General features: G+C 38.2%; 1 protein-coding gene across 3 annotated transcripts in view; it reads left to right on the top strand.

The window, feature by feature from the left end:
- The window catches only part of TMTC4 (transmembrane and tetratricopeptide repeat containing 4), a 57,545-nt gene that overhangs the window by 20,378 nt on the left and 19,301 nt on the right, over positions 1-17,866 (top strand). For all 3 annotated transcript variants that reach the window (XM_021415989.1, XM_021416006.1, XM_021415999.1), the window contains exons 6-11: positions 5,578-5,675; positions 10,604-10,696; positions 13,273-13,434; positions 14,190-14,392; positions 16,053-16,224; positions 16,309-16,440. In XM_021415989.1, the coding sequence (XP_021271664.1) occupies positions 5,578-5,675; positions 10,604-10,696; positions 13,273-13,434; positions 14,190-14,392; positions 16,053-16,224; positions 16,309-16,440 (860 nt within the window). The remainder of the gene's footprint in view (positions 1-5,577; positions 5,676-10,603; positions 10,697-13,272; positions 13,435-14,189; positions 14,393-16,052; positions 16,225-16,308; positions 16,441-17,866) is intronic.

Below are 17,866 nucleotides of genomic sequence, written 5' to 3' on the forward strand. Positions count from 1 at the left end.
CTTCCGTAGTCCTGCTCACCACACCATTCCTGATCCAAGCCAGGATGCCATTGGCCTTCTTGGCCACCTGGGCACACTGCTGGCTCATATTCAGCCGACTGTCCATCAGCACACCAAGGTCCCTTTCCATCAGACAGCTTTCCAGCCACTCCTCCCCAAGAAATGCACAAGTCTTCTATGTGAAAGAGTGTTTTTAAGATAAAGGGAGAAACTGTTAGCTGTTTTGCAGTTAGCCAAGAAGTATTTACTTCTGTTAAACATTTGGGCCCTGATTTTTCAACTGCGTGCCCAACTGTTCATGTTTGAACACACTGGGAAGGAGGAGTTGTATATGGAAAGTGAGAAACCATTGCTGCTGCTTTTTTTTTTTAAGGGCTAAAGTTTGATTCTCCAAGATGGTATAATTTACAGCTAGATGAGGATAGACAGTCCCTCTACTGTAGTATCTGCCTGGTGAGTTTGAAGTACATAGAGGTGTTTAGGAACAGCATTTGCTGCTATTGTCTTGTCATTAAGTGAAAGGCTGAGCTGCACTGCAGTAGTACATACATTCAGAAAACTGGAAACAGAAAGAGATCTCAGGCTTAAGTTAATTCTATCAGTAGATTCTTACTTGATCTTCTAAGACTAAGTAATTCTTTCCCCTGGTACAGCAGTGCACAAGTCTTAAGGTTAAATGAGTATTTGTAGGTGTTTAGCTGGAAGCTACTGTCCCTAAAGACAATGCATATCAATGGAGTGTATAAGCATTTGTAATTTTTAAGTGAAAAATAAAACTTCCTTTAAGAGCTTAACATAATTTATTTTGCTTCAGTTTTCAAATGAGATGGTGCTTTCATAGAATCAATTACAGTGCTTCACTTGAAGATGGCGACTTTTTAAACTACTCTAAGTTGTCACTTGTCTAAGCCCTAAGCTGCTCAGTTGGTTTGAGGGAGGTAATGCTGAATGCCTGAATGTTTGGAGTGATAATTTTTCTTTGATTTTCTTTTGTTTTGCTGTTACTAGCTTGACTTAAAAGTAAGACTAAGCTTGGTACTCTAAACGTATTGTACTTCTCTTCATACCTTGTTCTTTTAAGGAACATTTTGTTACTGATTTGTGGATTTAGGACAATGCATAATAAGATTTTTCAATAAATAGGATTAGCATCTAGGAAGGCAGAGTTGAAGGGATATCATCATAGGTCATATACTTAGGATCAGTCAACACCACACTGTAAAACCCTTTGTATATGCAGAATTTCTCTAGGAATGCTTTTACTGAAGTCCAGCAGCGTGAATATAGGAGCCTTCATGGGTTTTTCATGGCTTATGCAGGTATCTCTTTGGATTTTCTCAGCTTTCAGACTTAATGTACTCCTCAAGCAGGGTCATCTGGAAACTCTTTTTGTGTTGGTATAGAAATACTATCTTTTTCCAGCTTAAAAAAAAAAAAAAACCCTCTGTTTACTTGGCATGCTGACAGTCTTGTCCATCTGTTAGTGGCACAATGCCCACTCACAATATGGTGTACCAGTTTCAACTAGACACAAGTGCCAACCAAAGATTGGTTTCATTTTCTGACACAAGATTTTTCTGGTGGAAAGCAGCACCGTATTAGGGAAATGTGCTTTGTTATACTGATTACTTCTGCTGGCATATGCATCTCATATAATAATAATTAGCACTTATGCAGTGCTTTACATTTGCAAATCACTGTTAAAAATTGCTTGAAGGCATTTCTGAATGCTTTCATATCTATTTTTCAATCCTAGGTTACTACTGAGATTTCTGAAGTGAGGATATGGGGATTATTTGTGCACATTGAACAGAGAAGAAGCACAAGATAATACGCTTCATAATTGAAATTATCTCTCTTTGAAGTTTAATCAGAAATTGATGAATTTTCATAATATTACAGTACTGTACATGTTTGTATTGACTTTTTGAGACTGATAAAGAAACTAAAGGAACGGAGATCATGGTTTTGGGAAGGAGATATTGATGCTTATTTCTCTTCTTTTTACTGTTTTATCTATGGAATTGTGGTTTTTGTTTACCGTCTTCTACCATCTTTGAGAGTTCGTACTTAAGCTTGGCTATACCATACATGCTGAGGCATTACTGGCATCTGAGACTTGGAACGTTCAGAAGAAGACAAGTCTGTTTCTGTACAGCTTTGAATGTGTGCCTGAATGGCATTCAATTATCATTTTTTCCCCCAAGATCGTTTCTTCAGTTTGTCAAATGAATTCTGAGTTCTACTTAGTACATTTCCTGGTCATTGTAGCCTGGTAGCACTTTGAGACATTAACATTTGAATGATGGAATATTATGATTAAAAATATCTAATGAGTAAATCTACATGAAAGAAAGACCCAATCCAGATTGTATCTCTCCATTTTTCATGGTGACCTAGAGTCTTAGGGTAGTTTTATAACTGCTACTTGTATTTGTAATAATTTCATCCAGCCCCTATATTTTCTAGCTTATTTCACCCTGTCGCCAGTGGCAGTGTCTTGCCTTCCTGAAGGCAAGGTTTGCTTGTATCCAGATTTGCTTTTTACTCTCCAAGTCAGAAATTATACTTAATTTTTTATAAGTGGCTAATATATGTCTTTGGAAAACAATTACTATATTCTGTTATGTTTTGGAGACTCATCTAGAAAATATTTTGTCTGGGTTTTTTTCTGGACATTTTTAATCAGCCCGCTTAGCTTTGATTCCTTAGCTCTTATTTTCCTCTCTATTTTCCTCTTTAATGGTAGGCATGTAAACACGGTGAGGTGAGGTGGTTGTTTTTTGTTTGTTTTTTTTTTAATTTTAATTCCAGGCTTCTGGAATATCCTGTTTTGCATGATGTCTCAGAGATAACAGTTGAGGTTACTCCATGTTGGAGTAAATTTCATCAATAGCTGTAATGTAAAACTGATTGTTTTCTCTATATATTCTGTGTCTTGTAGTTCATTAGTTTGCTTCTTTGTTCTTGCTCCCTTTCTGCTGATGTAGTGAAAGTTATCTGACTGCAGCTCTTTTGACCTCTGTGAAAAATGAAGCAAAAAGGCACGGAACGTTTCTATTTTCTTGGCATTGTCCACCATTTTCTCTCTCTCCAAGTACTGGAATAACTGTTTCCTTGCTTTTCTTACTAATATATCTATAGAATTGTGGTTTTGTTCTTTACATACATTGTCTTTTCTCATTTTGTGATGTGGCCTTTATTAATTTGATGCTTTATTAGTGTGCTATTGTTACACTTGTCCTTGATAATTTGACCTTTTCTCCCTGTTGCTTCTTATGCTTAATCATCAAAGCATTTGTGAATTGTTGAGTTGATCTCTTGGTGCATATACCATATGCTTTCTACCATACACCACGTTAACGCAATCTTTACTTGTGCACTGAATACTGCTTCTCTTCTCTGAGAAGTGCTCAGCTGTCCCAGCTTCTCTCCTCCAGAATTTAACTCTTGGAAGAACAAATCTCCCACCTGAAGTTAAGTATGCTTCAGCAAATTCTAAGACCATTGGCTTTGTTTACTGTTCTCTCTTTTACACTTAATAGGAATGACTGATTTTTATTTTGTCCTCACAGTCAATTAGCTTGCCTTCCATCTTCACATTCTGCCAGCTATTTTCTTTCTACATTTGAAATAAGCAGATTTCAAAAACTGGATGAACAGTTGCAAGCAATCTGAAGAGTTTAAAGATCTTCAAGGGATACATTTAGGACAGATTCCTTTTATTCTTAGCAGTGCTTATAGAGAGGATTTTGAAGCCTTGTTCTCCATGAATTGCATGCATACATGCAACCTGAAACCTCTCAGTTCTATACATTTAATGTCAGTTGGAGTCTCCTCATTACGTTTTTTGTTGTTGTCATTACAACTTTTCTTTAGCCATTATATATTTTGTATTTCCATGTTTTGTTTTGTTATTCTTGAGATGTGTATGACTTTCCTGCAGAAGGCTTTCTTTTCAGTTTATGACATCTGCACCTCTGGTGTTAACTCTTACCTCATCTACCGGGACATATTTTGGGATGGAGATTGAAGAAACGTATGCCCACTATATTTTATTGCAATGATGAATCATAAATATCTCAATATTCACTCAGTTTAAGCTTTTAAGTCTTAGGTAAGAAAGGAATGCTAGAAGCAACATCAAAACTTGTTCTTCAAAATTTTTACTGTCTGCTGTAAAAGTACTCTGCCTCAAAATGAGAGAGGACACCAATATCAGTAGATCCTTTTCACACTTGCGGTGGTTGTATCTTACCCATCAACATCTGAGTTGGTATATTAGTTTCAACTTTATCATCAGTGAAGAGCAATAGCTACTTCTGAATTTCAATTAAGTAGATAACTAGATCCCTAGAAGGGGTCTCTCTCTTTCAACCAATTAGAAACAAAGCCTAGTGTTCTGTTACGTTGTTCTGTTATGTTCTCGGATGAAGGTGCCTACTTCTGGTGAAATAGATCTTATTTCTGTCTTTTATCATCTCCGTAGAACATTATGACAGTTCTGTCTAAGTACCAAGGGTCAAAGCTGCATTAACAGCAGGAAAGAACTACTCTAGAGATCAAGGAAAATATATTTTTTAAAAAAAGGGTCCACTCAATGAATATAGAGTTCAGCTTTGTTTCTTCACAGGCCAAATGAGAGGTAGATTCTTGTGTTGCCTATAGAGCCTGTGTTGCTTGAATCAAGAATATGTCTCTGAATAAGCTGAGTGCTTCCCTCTGTTGCTTGAACCTGTGGAGTAGAGATTGTGACAGATATGTTTTTATGTGAAGTACCCATGTACTGTGTGTGCAAAATACCCTGGCTATAGTAAGGCTTATTGTTATATAAGTCTCAGAAATGCCTGCTTGTAGTACCCAAATGCAGCTACATGGTGTGGTCTTTAAAGACTCTTTCTTTGACTAGAAGCTCTAGTTACTCTTGATCTCTTAACCCCAGAGTTCCTCACCCTGCTGTAAAACTGTTTCTCTGCTCAGATGTTGGAATTATTGAGCTCCGTGGCATTCTGTGGTAGTGTTAATGAAATGGCACAAGGCACTTGCTAAATGCATCAGCCCTGGAAAAGCAGCTCATTGTGCCTTTGTAGATTAGACTGCTGTTGAAAGAGTTTGTGTGTGTGGTGCTGCTCCATGTGTAACCATTAGAAAGAATTTCATGTTCTTGTGGTAGCTTGGAGGAGAGTGGCCAGTAATGTTAGAGTTGTAGCTAAGGAAGATAAATGGATCTAAGTGTTGGGAGTTAACCTTTGCAGATGATAGATTGTGAAAATGATGTGAAGCTTCTGCCATTCTAATTAGTCTGGCTAAGACATGTAGCAAGTAGGAAGATTTCTAGTGTCTCTGAGAAGAGAAAATGACTGCAATAAATGGATGAATGCCAGCATATTACAGGAGGCACCCCATGCTTTTCAAGTCTTTGTAACCAGATTTTGACTAATAGAAAATATTGTGAGATTAAATGCTGATTTTCCTTTTATTCTTTTTCTTTTTTTAATATTCTAATTTTAATTTTAATTTCTAACTTTAACTTTTAAATGTATATACCTAATATTATGGCATGCTTCATTTTGACAGGTAAGGAAGGACATAATTTTTCTGTATTCTGGGTGCTGGTGAGTGTTCTCCTAGGTGCAATAGCCATGCTGTGCAAAGAACAGGGAATTACAATACTGGTAAGAATCCTCTTATTGACTGAATTTTGACCTCAGCCTCTGTCAGGTGCAGTTGTAAAGCGTACAAAGATGAATCTTCTACACAACTAATCACACACCTTTTTGTTCTCTTCAGCAAACCAGCAGTATTCTAGTAGGGCTGTATTGATTGCATCCTAGCCAATCTGATGTAATTCATTTCATCTTTTGTAAGCAGTTTGCATGTATCTGTTAATTTCCTGAAAAACTTGACAGATTAGCAGTCTTAGTTTCACTATGTATCATGTTCATTGGCCTTGTTTTTGAATGTATAATTGTTGAGATAGTGACTCTACAGACCTCTTGTTTGAAGGCTATGAACAAAGATGTATCTGGACGAGAGCATTTTTAGGAGCTCCACCCTCTCGCTTTTTTGAACATTATAATTAGAAGTAGGGTCGTTGTTTATTTCTAACACTGAATCTTTTATTTCTGTTCCTCATTTAAGGAACTGTCTATGCAAACAGGTACAGTTACTTTTCAAATTCATTGTCCTCTAGCTTTCTATTACTTAAGCAAAGATGCTCTGTTTTGAGTGACCCAGTAAGCCACCTGAAATGCTGCACCTGTGATTTATATCTTTAATGTAGTTATATATCTGTAAACCTAATTTGTAGCTTCAACTGACATAAAACAAAGCAACAGAATCAGAATAATCATTTGCAGCAAGGACCTTCTTGTCTTTAGAAAAAAATTGTAGAAGAAATCACTGAAAACATCTTCCTGTAGGACATTATTTTCAGATAGATATTTGTAGGCTGATGTATTTTTTCAAAGGTATTTGTGAGCAGAACGTAAGAAGTACTCTTAAAACATACTGTGATTATTTCTTCTAATGGTATAAAGTAATTCCATCCCTCTAGGGAAACTTGCATCCTTGGCTCTCTTTTCTTCTTTGAAGTGTCTGTGTACCATTGCACACAGCCTGGGAAAAAAAACAAGAATTAGAGATCTGTGTGCTGTCACATGACCATGATCCTATTGTGATCACTAGGACGTGGTAGGACAGCTTGCATGACTAGAATGCTGTAATGGATGGCTGTGTACTTTTTAGGAAAGACAGACCAGCAAGGTGAGGTCTAGAGTTGCTTTTTATGTAAGCAAACAACTGGAATGTATTGAGATCTGCCTAAGGATGAGTAATGAACGGGTGAAGAGCTTATGGACGAGAATTGAGGAACAGGTTAACATAGGTGACATCATTGTGGGTATTTACTGCAGGCCACCTGATCAGGAGGAGGAAGTTAATGAGGCCTTCTACAGACACCTGAAGTTACCCTCACAATCACAGGCATTGTTCTCATGGGGGACTTCAACTACCCTGATATTTTCTGAAAAAGGAACATTGCAAGGCACATGCACAGTCCAGAAGGTTCCTGCAGTGCTTGGAAGATAACTTTCTGGTGCAGATGGTGAGGAATGAGCCAGTGAGGATAGGTGTGCTGCTGAACCTTGTTCTTACAGATATGGAGGGACTGTTTGAGAACATAAAGATTGGTGGCAGCCTTGGTGGCAGTGACCATGAGACAGTGGAGTTCAGGATTTTACGTGGAAGAAACAAGGTAATAAGTAGGAATGCAACCCTGGTCTTCAGGAGAGGCGACTTTGACCCCTTCAAGGACCGACTGGGAGGTTTTGCTTGGATTAGAGCATTAGAAAGTTGACATTCAAACACCACTTCTTCCAAGCTCAAGATGTATGCATTCCTAAGAATAAGAAATCAGGGAAAGGTGGCAGGAGACCCACATGGATGAGCAAAAGAGCTCATGGAAAAACTCAAGTGGAAGAAGAAAGTCTATGGAATGTGGAAAAGGGGTCTGGCCACTTGGCAGGAATATAAGAACACTGTCAGGGCATGCAGGGATGCAACAAGGAAGACCCACTTGGAATTCAGTTTGGCGAGGGAGGTCAAGGACAACAAGAAAGACTTCTTTAAGTACATCAATAGCAAAAGGAAGACTAGGGAAAATATGGGTCTGCTATTGAATGAGGTGGATGCCATGGTAATGGAAGACACTGAGAAGGCAGAGATACTGAGCACCTTCTCTTGCTTCAGTCTCTGTTCCTTGGGAATCCTGGATCCTGGAGGTACGAGAGAGAATCTGGGGAAAGGAAAACTTCCCTTGATCAAGGAGGACATGGTCAGCGATCATCTAGGGAAACTAGACGCATACAAATCCATGGACCCCAATGGAATGCACCTATGTGTGCTGGGGAAACTGGCAGAAATGATTGCCACGCTGCTCTCTTATTACCTTTGAAAGATCACGGAGAATGGGAGAGGTGCCTGGGGACTAGAGGAAAGCCAATGTCAAGAAGAGCAAGAAGGAGGAGCCAGGAAACTACAGACCAGCCAGCCTCTCCTCTGTGCCTGGGAAGATGATGGAGCAGCTTATTCTGGATGTCATCTCCAAGCAAGTTGAAGAAAAGATTATCAAGAATAGTCAACATGGATTCACCAAGGGGAAATCATGCTTCATTTACCTGGTAGCCTTCTGTGATATCATGACCAGCTGAGTAGATGAGGGAAGAGCAGTGGATGTTGTGTACCTTGACTTCTGCAAGGCTTTTGACACTCTCTCCCAAAATATCCTTGCAGGTAAGTTTAGGAAGTGTGTGATAGATGAGTGAGCAGTTAGGTGGCTTGAGAACTGGCTAAGTGGGGGAGCTCAGAGAGTTGTGATCGGTGCCACAGGGTCTAGTTGGAGCCCTGTAGCGAGCGGTGTTCTCCAGGGGTCAGTACTAGGTTTGGTCTTGTTCGACACCTTCATCAATTACTTGGCTGAAGGGATAGAATGCATCTTCGGCAAGTTTATGGATAATTCTAATCTGGGAGGAGTGGCTGACACACTAGAAGGCTGTGCTGCCATTCAGCAAGACCTGGACAGACTGGAGAGCTGGGCACAGAGGAACCTGATGAGTTTCAACCAGGGCAAGTGTAGAGTCCTACACCTGGGGAGGAATAACTGCACGCATCAGTACAGGTTAGGGACTGACCTGCTGGAGAGGAGCTCTGCGGAGAAGGGCCTAGGTGTTCTGGTGGACAACACATTGGCCATGAGCAAGCGGTGTGCCCTTGTGGACAAGAAGACCAATGGTATCCTGGGGTGCATTAAAAAGCGTGTGGCCAGCAGGTCAAGGGAGGTTCTCCTCCCGCTCTACTCTGCCCTGGTGAGGCCACATCTGGAGTACTGTGTCCTGCTCTGGGTTCCTCGGTTCAAAAAAAAAAAAAAAAACGGGGAGCTTTGGAGAGAGTCCAGCAAAGGGCCACAAAGATGACAAAGGGCCAGGAGCATCTCCCTTCTGAGGAAAGGCTGAGAGACCTGGGACTGTTCAGCCTGGAGAAGAGAAGGCTGAGAGGGATCTTATCAACACCTGTAAATATCTAATGGACAGGAGTCAAGTGGATGGGGCCAGGCTGTTTGGTGGTGTCCCGCAACTGGAGAAGTGGTAACAGGCAACTTGTAACATAGGAAGCTCCACCTGAATAAAAGGAAAAACTTTACTTTGAGGGTGACAGAACACTGGAACAGGCTCCCCAGAGAGGCTGTGGAGTCGTCTTCTCTTGAGATATTCAAAACCTGCTTAGATGCTTTTCTGTGTAACTTACTCTAGGGAAACTGTTTTAGCAGGGGGGTTGGACTAGATGATCCGAGGTCCCTTCCAATCCCTATGATTTGTGATTCTGTAATTATTTGAGCTAGAAGACACAGAATTTTTATTTGATCTGGATTTTTTTAATTCATTTGCTAGGATTTATTTGCATTGCTAAGATGATGGTATTTATTCTTGTGTTGAGGGACGAGGGTCAAAGGGATGAAAGGATAAATCATATATTAAAAAGATTGCTTCCAGGCTGAAAGTATTTTTCAGTAAGATTCTTACCTTACTAATCTCCATGTAAGTGATACAAAAGCCTTGTAATTGCCAGCTGACCTCTCTATGTGAAACCATGCCACACTCCAGCCAATCTTCTCTCTTTTTCCCAATGACAGTTACTCTTTGTTCTAACTGTTGCCTTGCCTGATACTATTTTTACTGACTTTTTTCTTTTTCCATTTAGTTTATTGAGGTAATTTCCAAAGGTAATAGGATGTAGACTAAGTATTCACAAATTGTCATGGTTGGTGATTGCTTAGACATTGAAGCTGGACTTTAACGTTGACCTAAACAGAATTACCTCACTGACCTTGAAAGAATTACCTCTGCATCTATTTTGTGCACATTCCACCCAAAGAAGCAAACAAGTATACAGTCCTGCAAAGCTCTGCATATGCTTTAGCTTTATGTGTAGTGTCTGATGTTATATAGAAATTTTCATATTTTTTTTTTCAGCAATTTCCACTGTGTGTTGATGTAATTGGGGAAGAAAAAAAAATAAAGCCTGATAGAACCTCTGAGCCTTCGGTTGTTGTGACAATTAAAGTATCTTTAAAAAATAATATCTTTGAAAGCTGGCAGTCAAAAGATACTATGCTGCTCAACAAATGTGTGTGTATGTGTGTGTAAAAGGCTTCACCTTAATAGAAGCTATACCTTTTGACTGCCACATTTACACTGCAGAACATTTGGGGAAGAAGTCTGAGAACAGATAAGTAGTTTAAAACTGTTGCAACCATGCATATGGGGCATAGTTTGCTGGTACACGGTATCCCTGAAGCGTTATTGGATGTAGCAGGAGTATGCCCATTACAATAGTGTGATACTCCACTCATCTGACCTCAGGTTCTTAATTTCTCATTCTGCCATCATTATTAGCAGCTTATCTATTTACTTGTTTGGAATCAGGATTAAGATGTAGAAGTGGAATATAAGATGTATTTTTTTATAATTTTTTTGGGTAACTACCTCATCTTACTTTTTATTTACTTTTTTTTTTTTTTTTTTACTTTGTTGTTGTTGTTGCTCAGGGTTTGAATGCAGTGTTTGATGCACTGGTGATTAACAAGCTAAACGTTTTGGAGTTCATTCAAAAATTACTACGTAAGGACAAGTTATTGGAGGTGAGTCCTTAGAGGTTTTGTTCATTCTTGCTGATCAGTTATGTACCAAAAGGGACAGATACAACTTCTGTCAGTTTTGTTGATGCTGAGAATTAAAGAAAAATGAGAGATTTTCAGCCAGCTAGGTCACTCAATTGTGCAGTTCCATCTTTGCAGCAACTCGAGTAATAATGGAATAACATTAGAAATGCATTGAATACAAAAAGCCTCTCCACAAGTTATCTCAACAGTATCTTAAAACTGGTGTGGACGAGCTGCCTGATGCTACAAGTTCTGCAGAATTAACAGAATACTTGAAGAGGTTATTAAACGTAGTTTAGTCAGCATAGATAGAGCTATTTATTCGGATTCACAAGGTGGTTGAATAGAGGTTTGAAAAATAACATAATAATATTTTTATGTCCCATTTCCCAACCATGCTAAAAATGTGTACTCTTTTCTTTAGAATATGAATTGCCAAACAGGAGACAGTTTGTAATGGATTGGGAATTTGAAAGTACAACTATCCAAGCTCTGATAGTCACTAAGGACTAAATACCTGACTTCTGTTGATACTGCTTTATCTAGTATTGGGTCAAATGGAATCTAACACCTGCTATTTGTTGTGGGTTCATAATCATAAGCAAATCACAAAAACAGTCATCCTCAGGTGAGCAATTGATAGCAGCCAAATAGATCAACAAACTACTAGAACATCACTACTGTTAAATAGCTAAATCATTTGCCTCTCCTGTGCAAGCTTCAGCAAGGCAAAGGAATGTATGTTCATTGGAATTTACGTTGATTGGTAGTTTCACTGTAGAGAACTCTTGCTCATATTTCTAAGTAGCATAAGTCCCTTGGGACTCTTAAATTGCTTCATAAAGTGTGGCAATGTTCCTGAGAAACTTTGCAGGGAAATCAGTAAAAGTGGAGTCTTTAGAACTGGAACAATAGATTTGGGCAAGAATGGATGAGAGGTGCAGGAATATGTCAGGCAGCAAGTAAGATTACTGAAGAATCGAGTTGTATAATGACAATAATGTCAACCAGCATAAGAAAAGGAAGGAGTCTAGAGCTGTAGGGAACTAAAGCAGATCCAGCTGAAAATTAAAGTGATGGAAATGTGTCAGGGTCAAACATTTTTTGGAGAATTACTCTTTAAGCATGAACAGCTCAAAGCATTATACTTCTGTTCTGTGATCTTTAAGCAGTGCTGTCTGGGTGAAGAAAATGTAGAATGCATCTTTATCATCTTTTCATAGAAGTAATTAATTTTAGGTCCTGCAACCTAAAAAAAACTGTTCTGGTCTTTTCATTTAAGTGTATTTAAATGTCATTTGTTTTGTTTTGTTGAAAGGCAGGTCTTAAATTTTTAATTGCAGAGAGGTTTTTTGCCCTCTTGATTTGAGAGATTGCTTTCAGTTTAATGCCAGATTTCAGTAAACTCTAAATCAAAGGCAATAAGACATGTGGTAACTCTTCTTCCACTTTGAAAATTCTGCTTACTAAGAGACCTTGTGATTTGTGAAGCATGGCCTTTAGGAAGCTGCATGTGCTGTTAGATGAAATTAAGCCTGGGATGAGACTTATTGTGTAATTACTTTGTAATAAGACGTATAAATTGTCACAATGCAGTTTTCCTTCACAGCACAATTTGGTTACAAAAAAAAAAAAAGTATTTAGCAGTGATTTTCTTGAAAACTTCATTGTAATTACATTTGTTACTGAGATGTGCAAACTGGGAATTGCCATTTGAGCACAAAGGCTAGCTTATGTAAATTCAACATTACAAACTTCTTTCCTTATGCATTTAAATAAATATTTTATGATGATTCCACTGTCAGCTACAAGTATTAAAAACTCATCTGAATATTTCTTTTAAACTTAACTTTCCTGTCATTTTAGAGAATGAATACCTTCAGCCAGGACACTGTAAGATCTCTTGCACAATAAGCCAATTTTTTTTCAAAGCCAGTGTTGATCTCATAAATAATTATGGTGATGCTTGCTAATCAGTGTATTTCAATCATAGGTGGTAATAATCAGCATGCTAGCTCTTAAGGAGGACATAGAGAACTGATCTTGTATAACTATCAAGTTTTTAAAGGGAATACCATATTTAACGCGTATCAGGTTAAAAGAGGAAGGTACAAATACAGGAAAGCTAATACGTGAGATCACATCACTATATTTCTCAGGATCCAGTCAACACTTTCATGTAAAAATCCACTGTTTATCAACGTTTTCATCCTCAGATACACTCAGTGGAGAGGAAAGTGGTTCAGATGACCCCTAATTTCAGAGAAACTCTTGCCTTCAGTCTGCTTCTCTTATGACTTATTGAGGCTGCTTAGATTGATTTCAGCCATCCTGTTTTTGACAGCTCTAAGAGAGTCCTACAACATTGTAACATGGGGAGTTAGAGAGACACTATAGTAAAGTTTGACATCTTTCTTGTAACTGCAAAATTAGGACAGATGTCAATTAATGACCTCTCTGAAATGGTGACCAAAAGGATCTGAATATAAGTAAGGAAGAGAAGAAAACGTTATTTGTTTTTAAATGCTTTTTATTTCTTTCTTTCTTTCCTGTAGAGTACTGGTCTGCTAAGGAAGGGGCTGCTTTTCCGGATAACTCTTCTGATGTCCGGAGGGGCTAGTATACTTTATATACGCTGGAGGATTATGGGCACAGGGCCACCAGCTTTTACTGAAGTAGACAACCCAGCTTCGTTTGCAGATAGTCTGTTTGTGAGAGTAAGTTATGATGCTGTTTTTTTTTTTTTTTCTGACAACCCTAGAACATTTGTCTTGGTCACCTAATTAAATTTTCTTTTGTGTTTCAAAGAAATAAAATTGGCAATCTTTATGTTTTAAGATGTGTGATGAGTCACTTCCCTTGTGCTTTGTGATTTTCTGCCATTTTTTTTTTTACCCTATACCTTGAATATTGTTTGCATTCAATTTAGTATACATTGCACACACTGAAGCGTGTTTCCACTTATTCACTGTTTTTCTCATGCTTGCAAGGGTTTAGCTTTTGCTGCATTTCATTCTTTTTCCACATACTGCATTTAACTCTTCATATGTTCCTTTGCAATTGAAGAAGATAGCATGAAGTTCTGGTCTGGTGCATTTGAAGTATGTTTTGGCTGTACACCTCTGACTGTATTAAGTCTGGGTTTGGAGGTGAGGAATGAAGGAAGTTGTCTTTCTCCTGTTGTGGGAAATTCTTTCTACATGTGGATGTTGATTGCACAGTATAGAACTGTGTTTCCTTTCTCTGAATAGGAGAGCCTCATAGCTGTATTTAGAACAAACAAACAAACCACAGTTAATTTCACAGCTGTAACACATATGGTCTGTAGCTGGACATAGCCTAATGGAATTTAAGGCCTATTTTATAATAAATGTTTTTGCAATAACAGAAACGATAGAAAAGAACTAAAGTTTCTTCTCTTCACACTTAAGTTTAGTATCAAATAAATGTTTGTTTTCTTTTTGACTGACAGGCTATAAACTATAATTACTACTATTCACTGAATGCATGGTTGCTGTTGTGTCCCTGGTGGCTGTGTTTTGATTGGTCAATGGGTTGCATACCCCTCATTAAATCCGTCAGCGACTGGAGGATAATTGCACTAGCAGCACTTTGGTTCTGCCTAATTGGCCTGATATGCCAAGCTCTGTGCTCAGAAGACAGCTATAAGAGAAGGTAAGAGACAGTGATGAATTTTAAATGTCTGGACAACTTGAGTACAGTATTATTTTGTTAAATTCAGTACTGATAATTTTAACAATTCAGTGGAACCAATGTCTAGCAAATGCAGTTCAAATAAATATTTATAGCTGTCATTACAATTTTATCCCAATTTGAGCCCATCACTGTACACTGACTAGTGGGAAACACTTGGAGGGGGAAATACGGATGGCTGCTTTATTCTTCTCCTGAAATGGCACTGTAGGTGGTAAGAAGTAATCTGTGTTCAGAACAGAGTAGTGTGTTGTTGACATTACTTCTTTTAAGTCATCATCTCTTTTAATCCTCTCTCCTAATAATGAAAAGGAGAGATGTGCCTTGACAGGAGGTACAAATGCTAGTCACACAATTAATAAACAAAATACTGACCGTAGTATCCACTGAGGAAATAATTTGCACTTTACCAAAAGAAACTGAAAAAAAAAAAGTTGTTAACTATGCTGTCTCACTTAAGAACTTCAACTTAATTTTTGTTAGCTTTAGTCTGTTTGCGTGGATTTTATGTATAATTAATTCTCAGCTCTTTCACATTTTTCAGCAGCTCAGTCACAATGAGATCATCTTGTTTTTCAAAGTACCGAGTGCTTCCTTTTTCTTTCTGTGGTGTTCTGTAATTTCATTTCTTTGCTTGTGTCTCTTCAGAGGCTAACCTTCCTTTCCAATATTTCCATACTCACTTGTAATTTGTATAATTAATATCATTTTGGAGAGAGGTAGAATTCTTGTTGTAGGGGTCGTCATAACCTCTAGGAAAAAAAACTCACTAAGCCAATATGGCTGAACAATTTTTTAGTAAAAAGTGAAAACAAAGTAGTGAAGGCCGTGGACACTGAGAGAAAAGAAAAGACTGACGGGTACCTTACTGTAGATTTGTTATGTGCATTACAGTACTGAGATTTAGTTGCAGTAAATTGGAACAACCATGCCTGTGGCCTGACACAGATGTGGCATCCATTAATCCCTTATGTCAGCTCTGCACAGGTAAGGTACCTTGTCTCAGTTTTCTCAGTTGTATAAGTTCTCTATCATCCATACTTACCTGCTGAGGGTTGCTCATTCCTAATATAGATACCTAAAGCAAGGAAGATGAAATGCCTCTCACCACTGACTGTGGTAGGTGTGTAGGATGACTGACTGGTATGTGGTTAAACACAATGGATTCTACTATTAATGTCTTTGTTAGGAAAAAAACACACTCTCAGTTGGAAACATATCTAAGTTAGTTCTTTAAGTGACCTATATTTTTTTTCCCTTTTTTATTGTCTTATTAGTTCAAAACTAGACAGGTAGCTTTCATCATTAATTCTCTTACCTGTGTATTTTAAATAGAAATTATATAATTAATGTATAACAGGGTTATTTTCCAGTTTTGAAGCATGAACATTGCTTTTCTGATAATTATAGCTAAGATTTTAAAAGTGCATGATAAAGTGTCAAAATCTTACTGAAGCCTAATCTGATTTTATGTGGCTCCCAAATGCTGCTTTTGAATGCCCTGCTCCATATACGCCTTTTTTCCTACTTCTTTTTTTTTAAATAAACATTGTATGTTGAATGAAAAAGGTACTTCTATTAAGCTTTGTGATTAATTTGATCATCTATTTCTTGTTTGCAGAACACTTACACTTGGACTTGGATTTCTTATCATCCCTTTTCTTCCTGCAAGTAACCTCTTCTTCCGTGTAGGATTTGTTGTTGCAGAGAGAGTCATCTACCTCCCCAGTATTGGCTATTGCATTCTGTTTACATATGGATTTAGTCTCTTGAGTAAGCAAGCCAAGAAAAAGGTACCATCAAAACAGTCGGTAAGGCTGATGATGTAGCGCTTCAATTGAGTGATTTGATTCTTAACTTGTTTCTCTTTCGTTAAGAAAATTCTTGCTGTGGCAGTGCTTGGAATCTTACTGATGAACGTTACGCGCTGTGCACTCCGCAGCAGTCAGTGGAGGTCAGAAGAACAGCTTTTTAGGAGTGCGCTGTCTGTGTGCCCTCTCAATGCAAAAGTAAGTCTGTTGTGTGCTTTTAACCTTTCTTTTTCTTTGTAAGTGTTTTTCTAAAAATGCTTTGAATTTTGGAATGGAGGTCTTATGTATACTCAATGTATCATGGTACAATAGACCTCAGTTTTCACTGGGGCAAGAATATCCCATTGACATATCAGACACCTTTAATGATGGCATTAACTCTATTTGAAATAGCAGACAGTGCAAATTACAATTTTGTATTATTTTGAATTGTAATTCAGAACTTGGGGCATGGGGATGGGGAAGGAGAGGAGAAAGGGAAATATACTCCAGGAAAGGGCATTCAGTCAAATCATATGTGCTAGTAAAATCTCTTAAAAGATTTGATTGTACAACTGCAAGTTATTGTAACAACAAAATATCAGAGAGAATTTAAGTAAGTTGCAATGTTCTCACCTGAATAATTTATAGAATGTGATTTTAGAATCCTTCCAGTCGTATATATAGCCAACACAGCTAATGCAGAAAGAAGCATATTATCTGAGTGTCTGCAAGACATGGGGTAAAATCTTTGCTCCTGCTTCTGCTCTTTTACAGTGACTGAATGAGCTAGGCTTCAGGCACAGGCATTAAGGAAAACTGCAATATTCCTTTCAAGACTTAGTGAGAGAAAAAGGCAGAGGTGGTAGTGAGAGAAAAAGGCAGAGGTGGTAGTGAGAGAAAAAGGCAGAGGTGGTACTGATGCTTCATTGCAGTGAATGAACATCAGTGTTTGGCTTAGTAGACTGAATCTAGCCTGCCTGTAGAGGTGAGCTCCGCAGCAGTTCTGAAATAGCTGAGACTGGGATCTGTTGGACTGTACCACAGAGGCCTGATGTTCTCTGAATTTTAGAACAGACTATCTTCAGTAAGCCTGAGTATAGGAATCCACATCTTGTTAATAACAACACATGGATGTTTTGAAAAAATTAGATGTCTGTAATCTAAAGTTGTATACAGAAAATACAGATCAAGATGCAGAATTTAAACAGATGCCTTTGAACGCTCAACTTTGTGAGGAGAATGACAAACTTAACATCTACTGGAATAGAAATAATGCAGCAGTGATCTCTAAAAAGCATTGATCGTCAATATTTACAACACAGTTATGTCTTTCAACAACCTCTGATTTCAATACATAGGAAAAGAGCTATTGTATTTTGCTGTGACAGTGGTAAGTAACCATCTCCTTTTCAATGATGACCTCAGTATATCTTGTCTACTGAATGACAAGTGCATACTCTAAGTGGAGCAAATGCAGTCTGCTTTTTTGTTTGTAGCTCTATCCATCTGCTTTGGTAAGAGTGCTTTAGACAGATCCACACTCTTTGCCTCTGCTCCAAGCTCCTTGGACACCAGCCATGTCTGGCTGGGAAGCTGTGTAGCTGTGTTCGCACAGTGCTGTGCTTGAGCCGATAAGCTGTGT

This window comes from Numida meleagris, chromosome 1 (genome assembly GCF_002078875.1).
Source record: "Numida meleagris isolate 19003 breed g44 Domestic line chromosome 1, NumMel1.0, whole genome shotgun sequence".
NCBI classification, from domain to species: Eukaryota; Metazoa; Chordata; class Aves; order Galliformes; family Numididae; genus Numida; species Numida meleagris.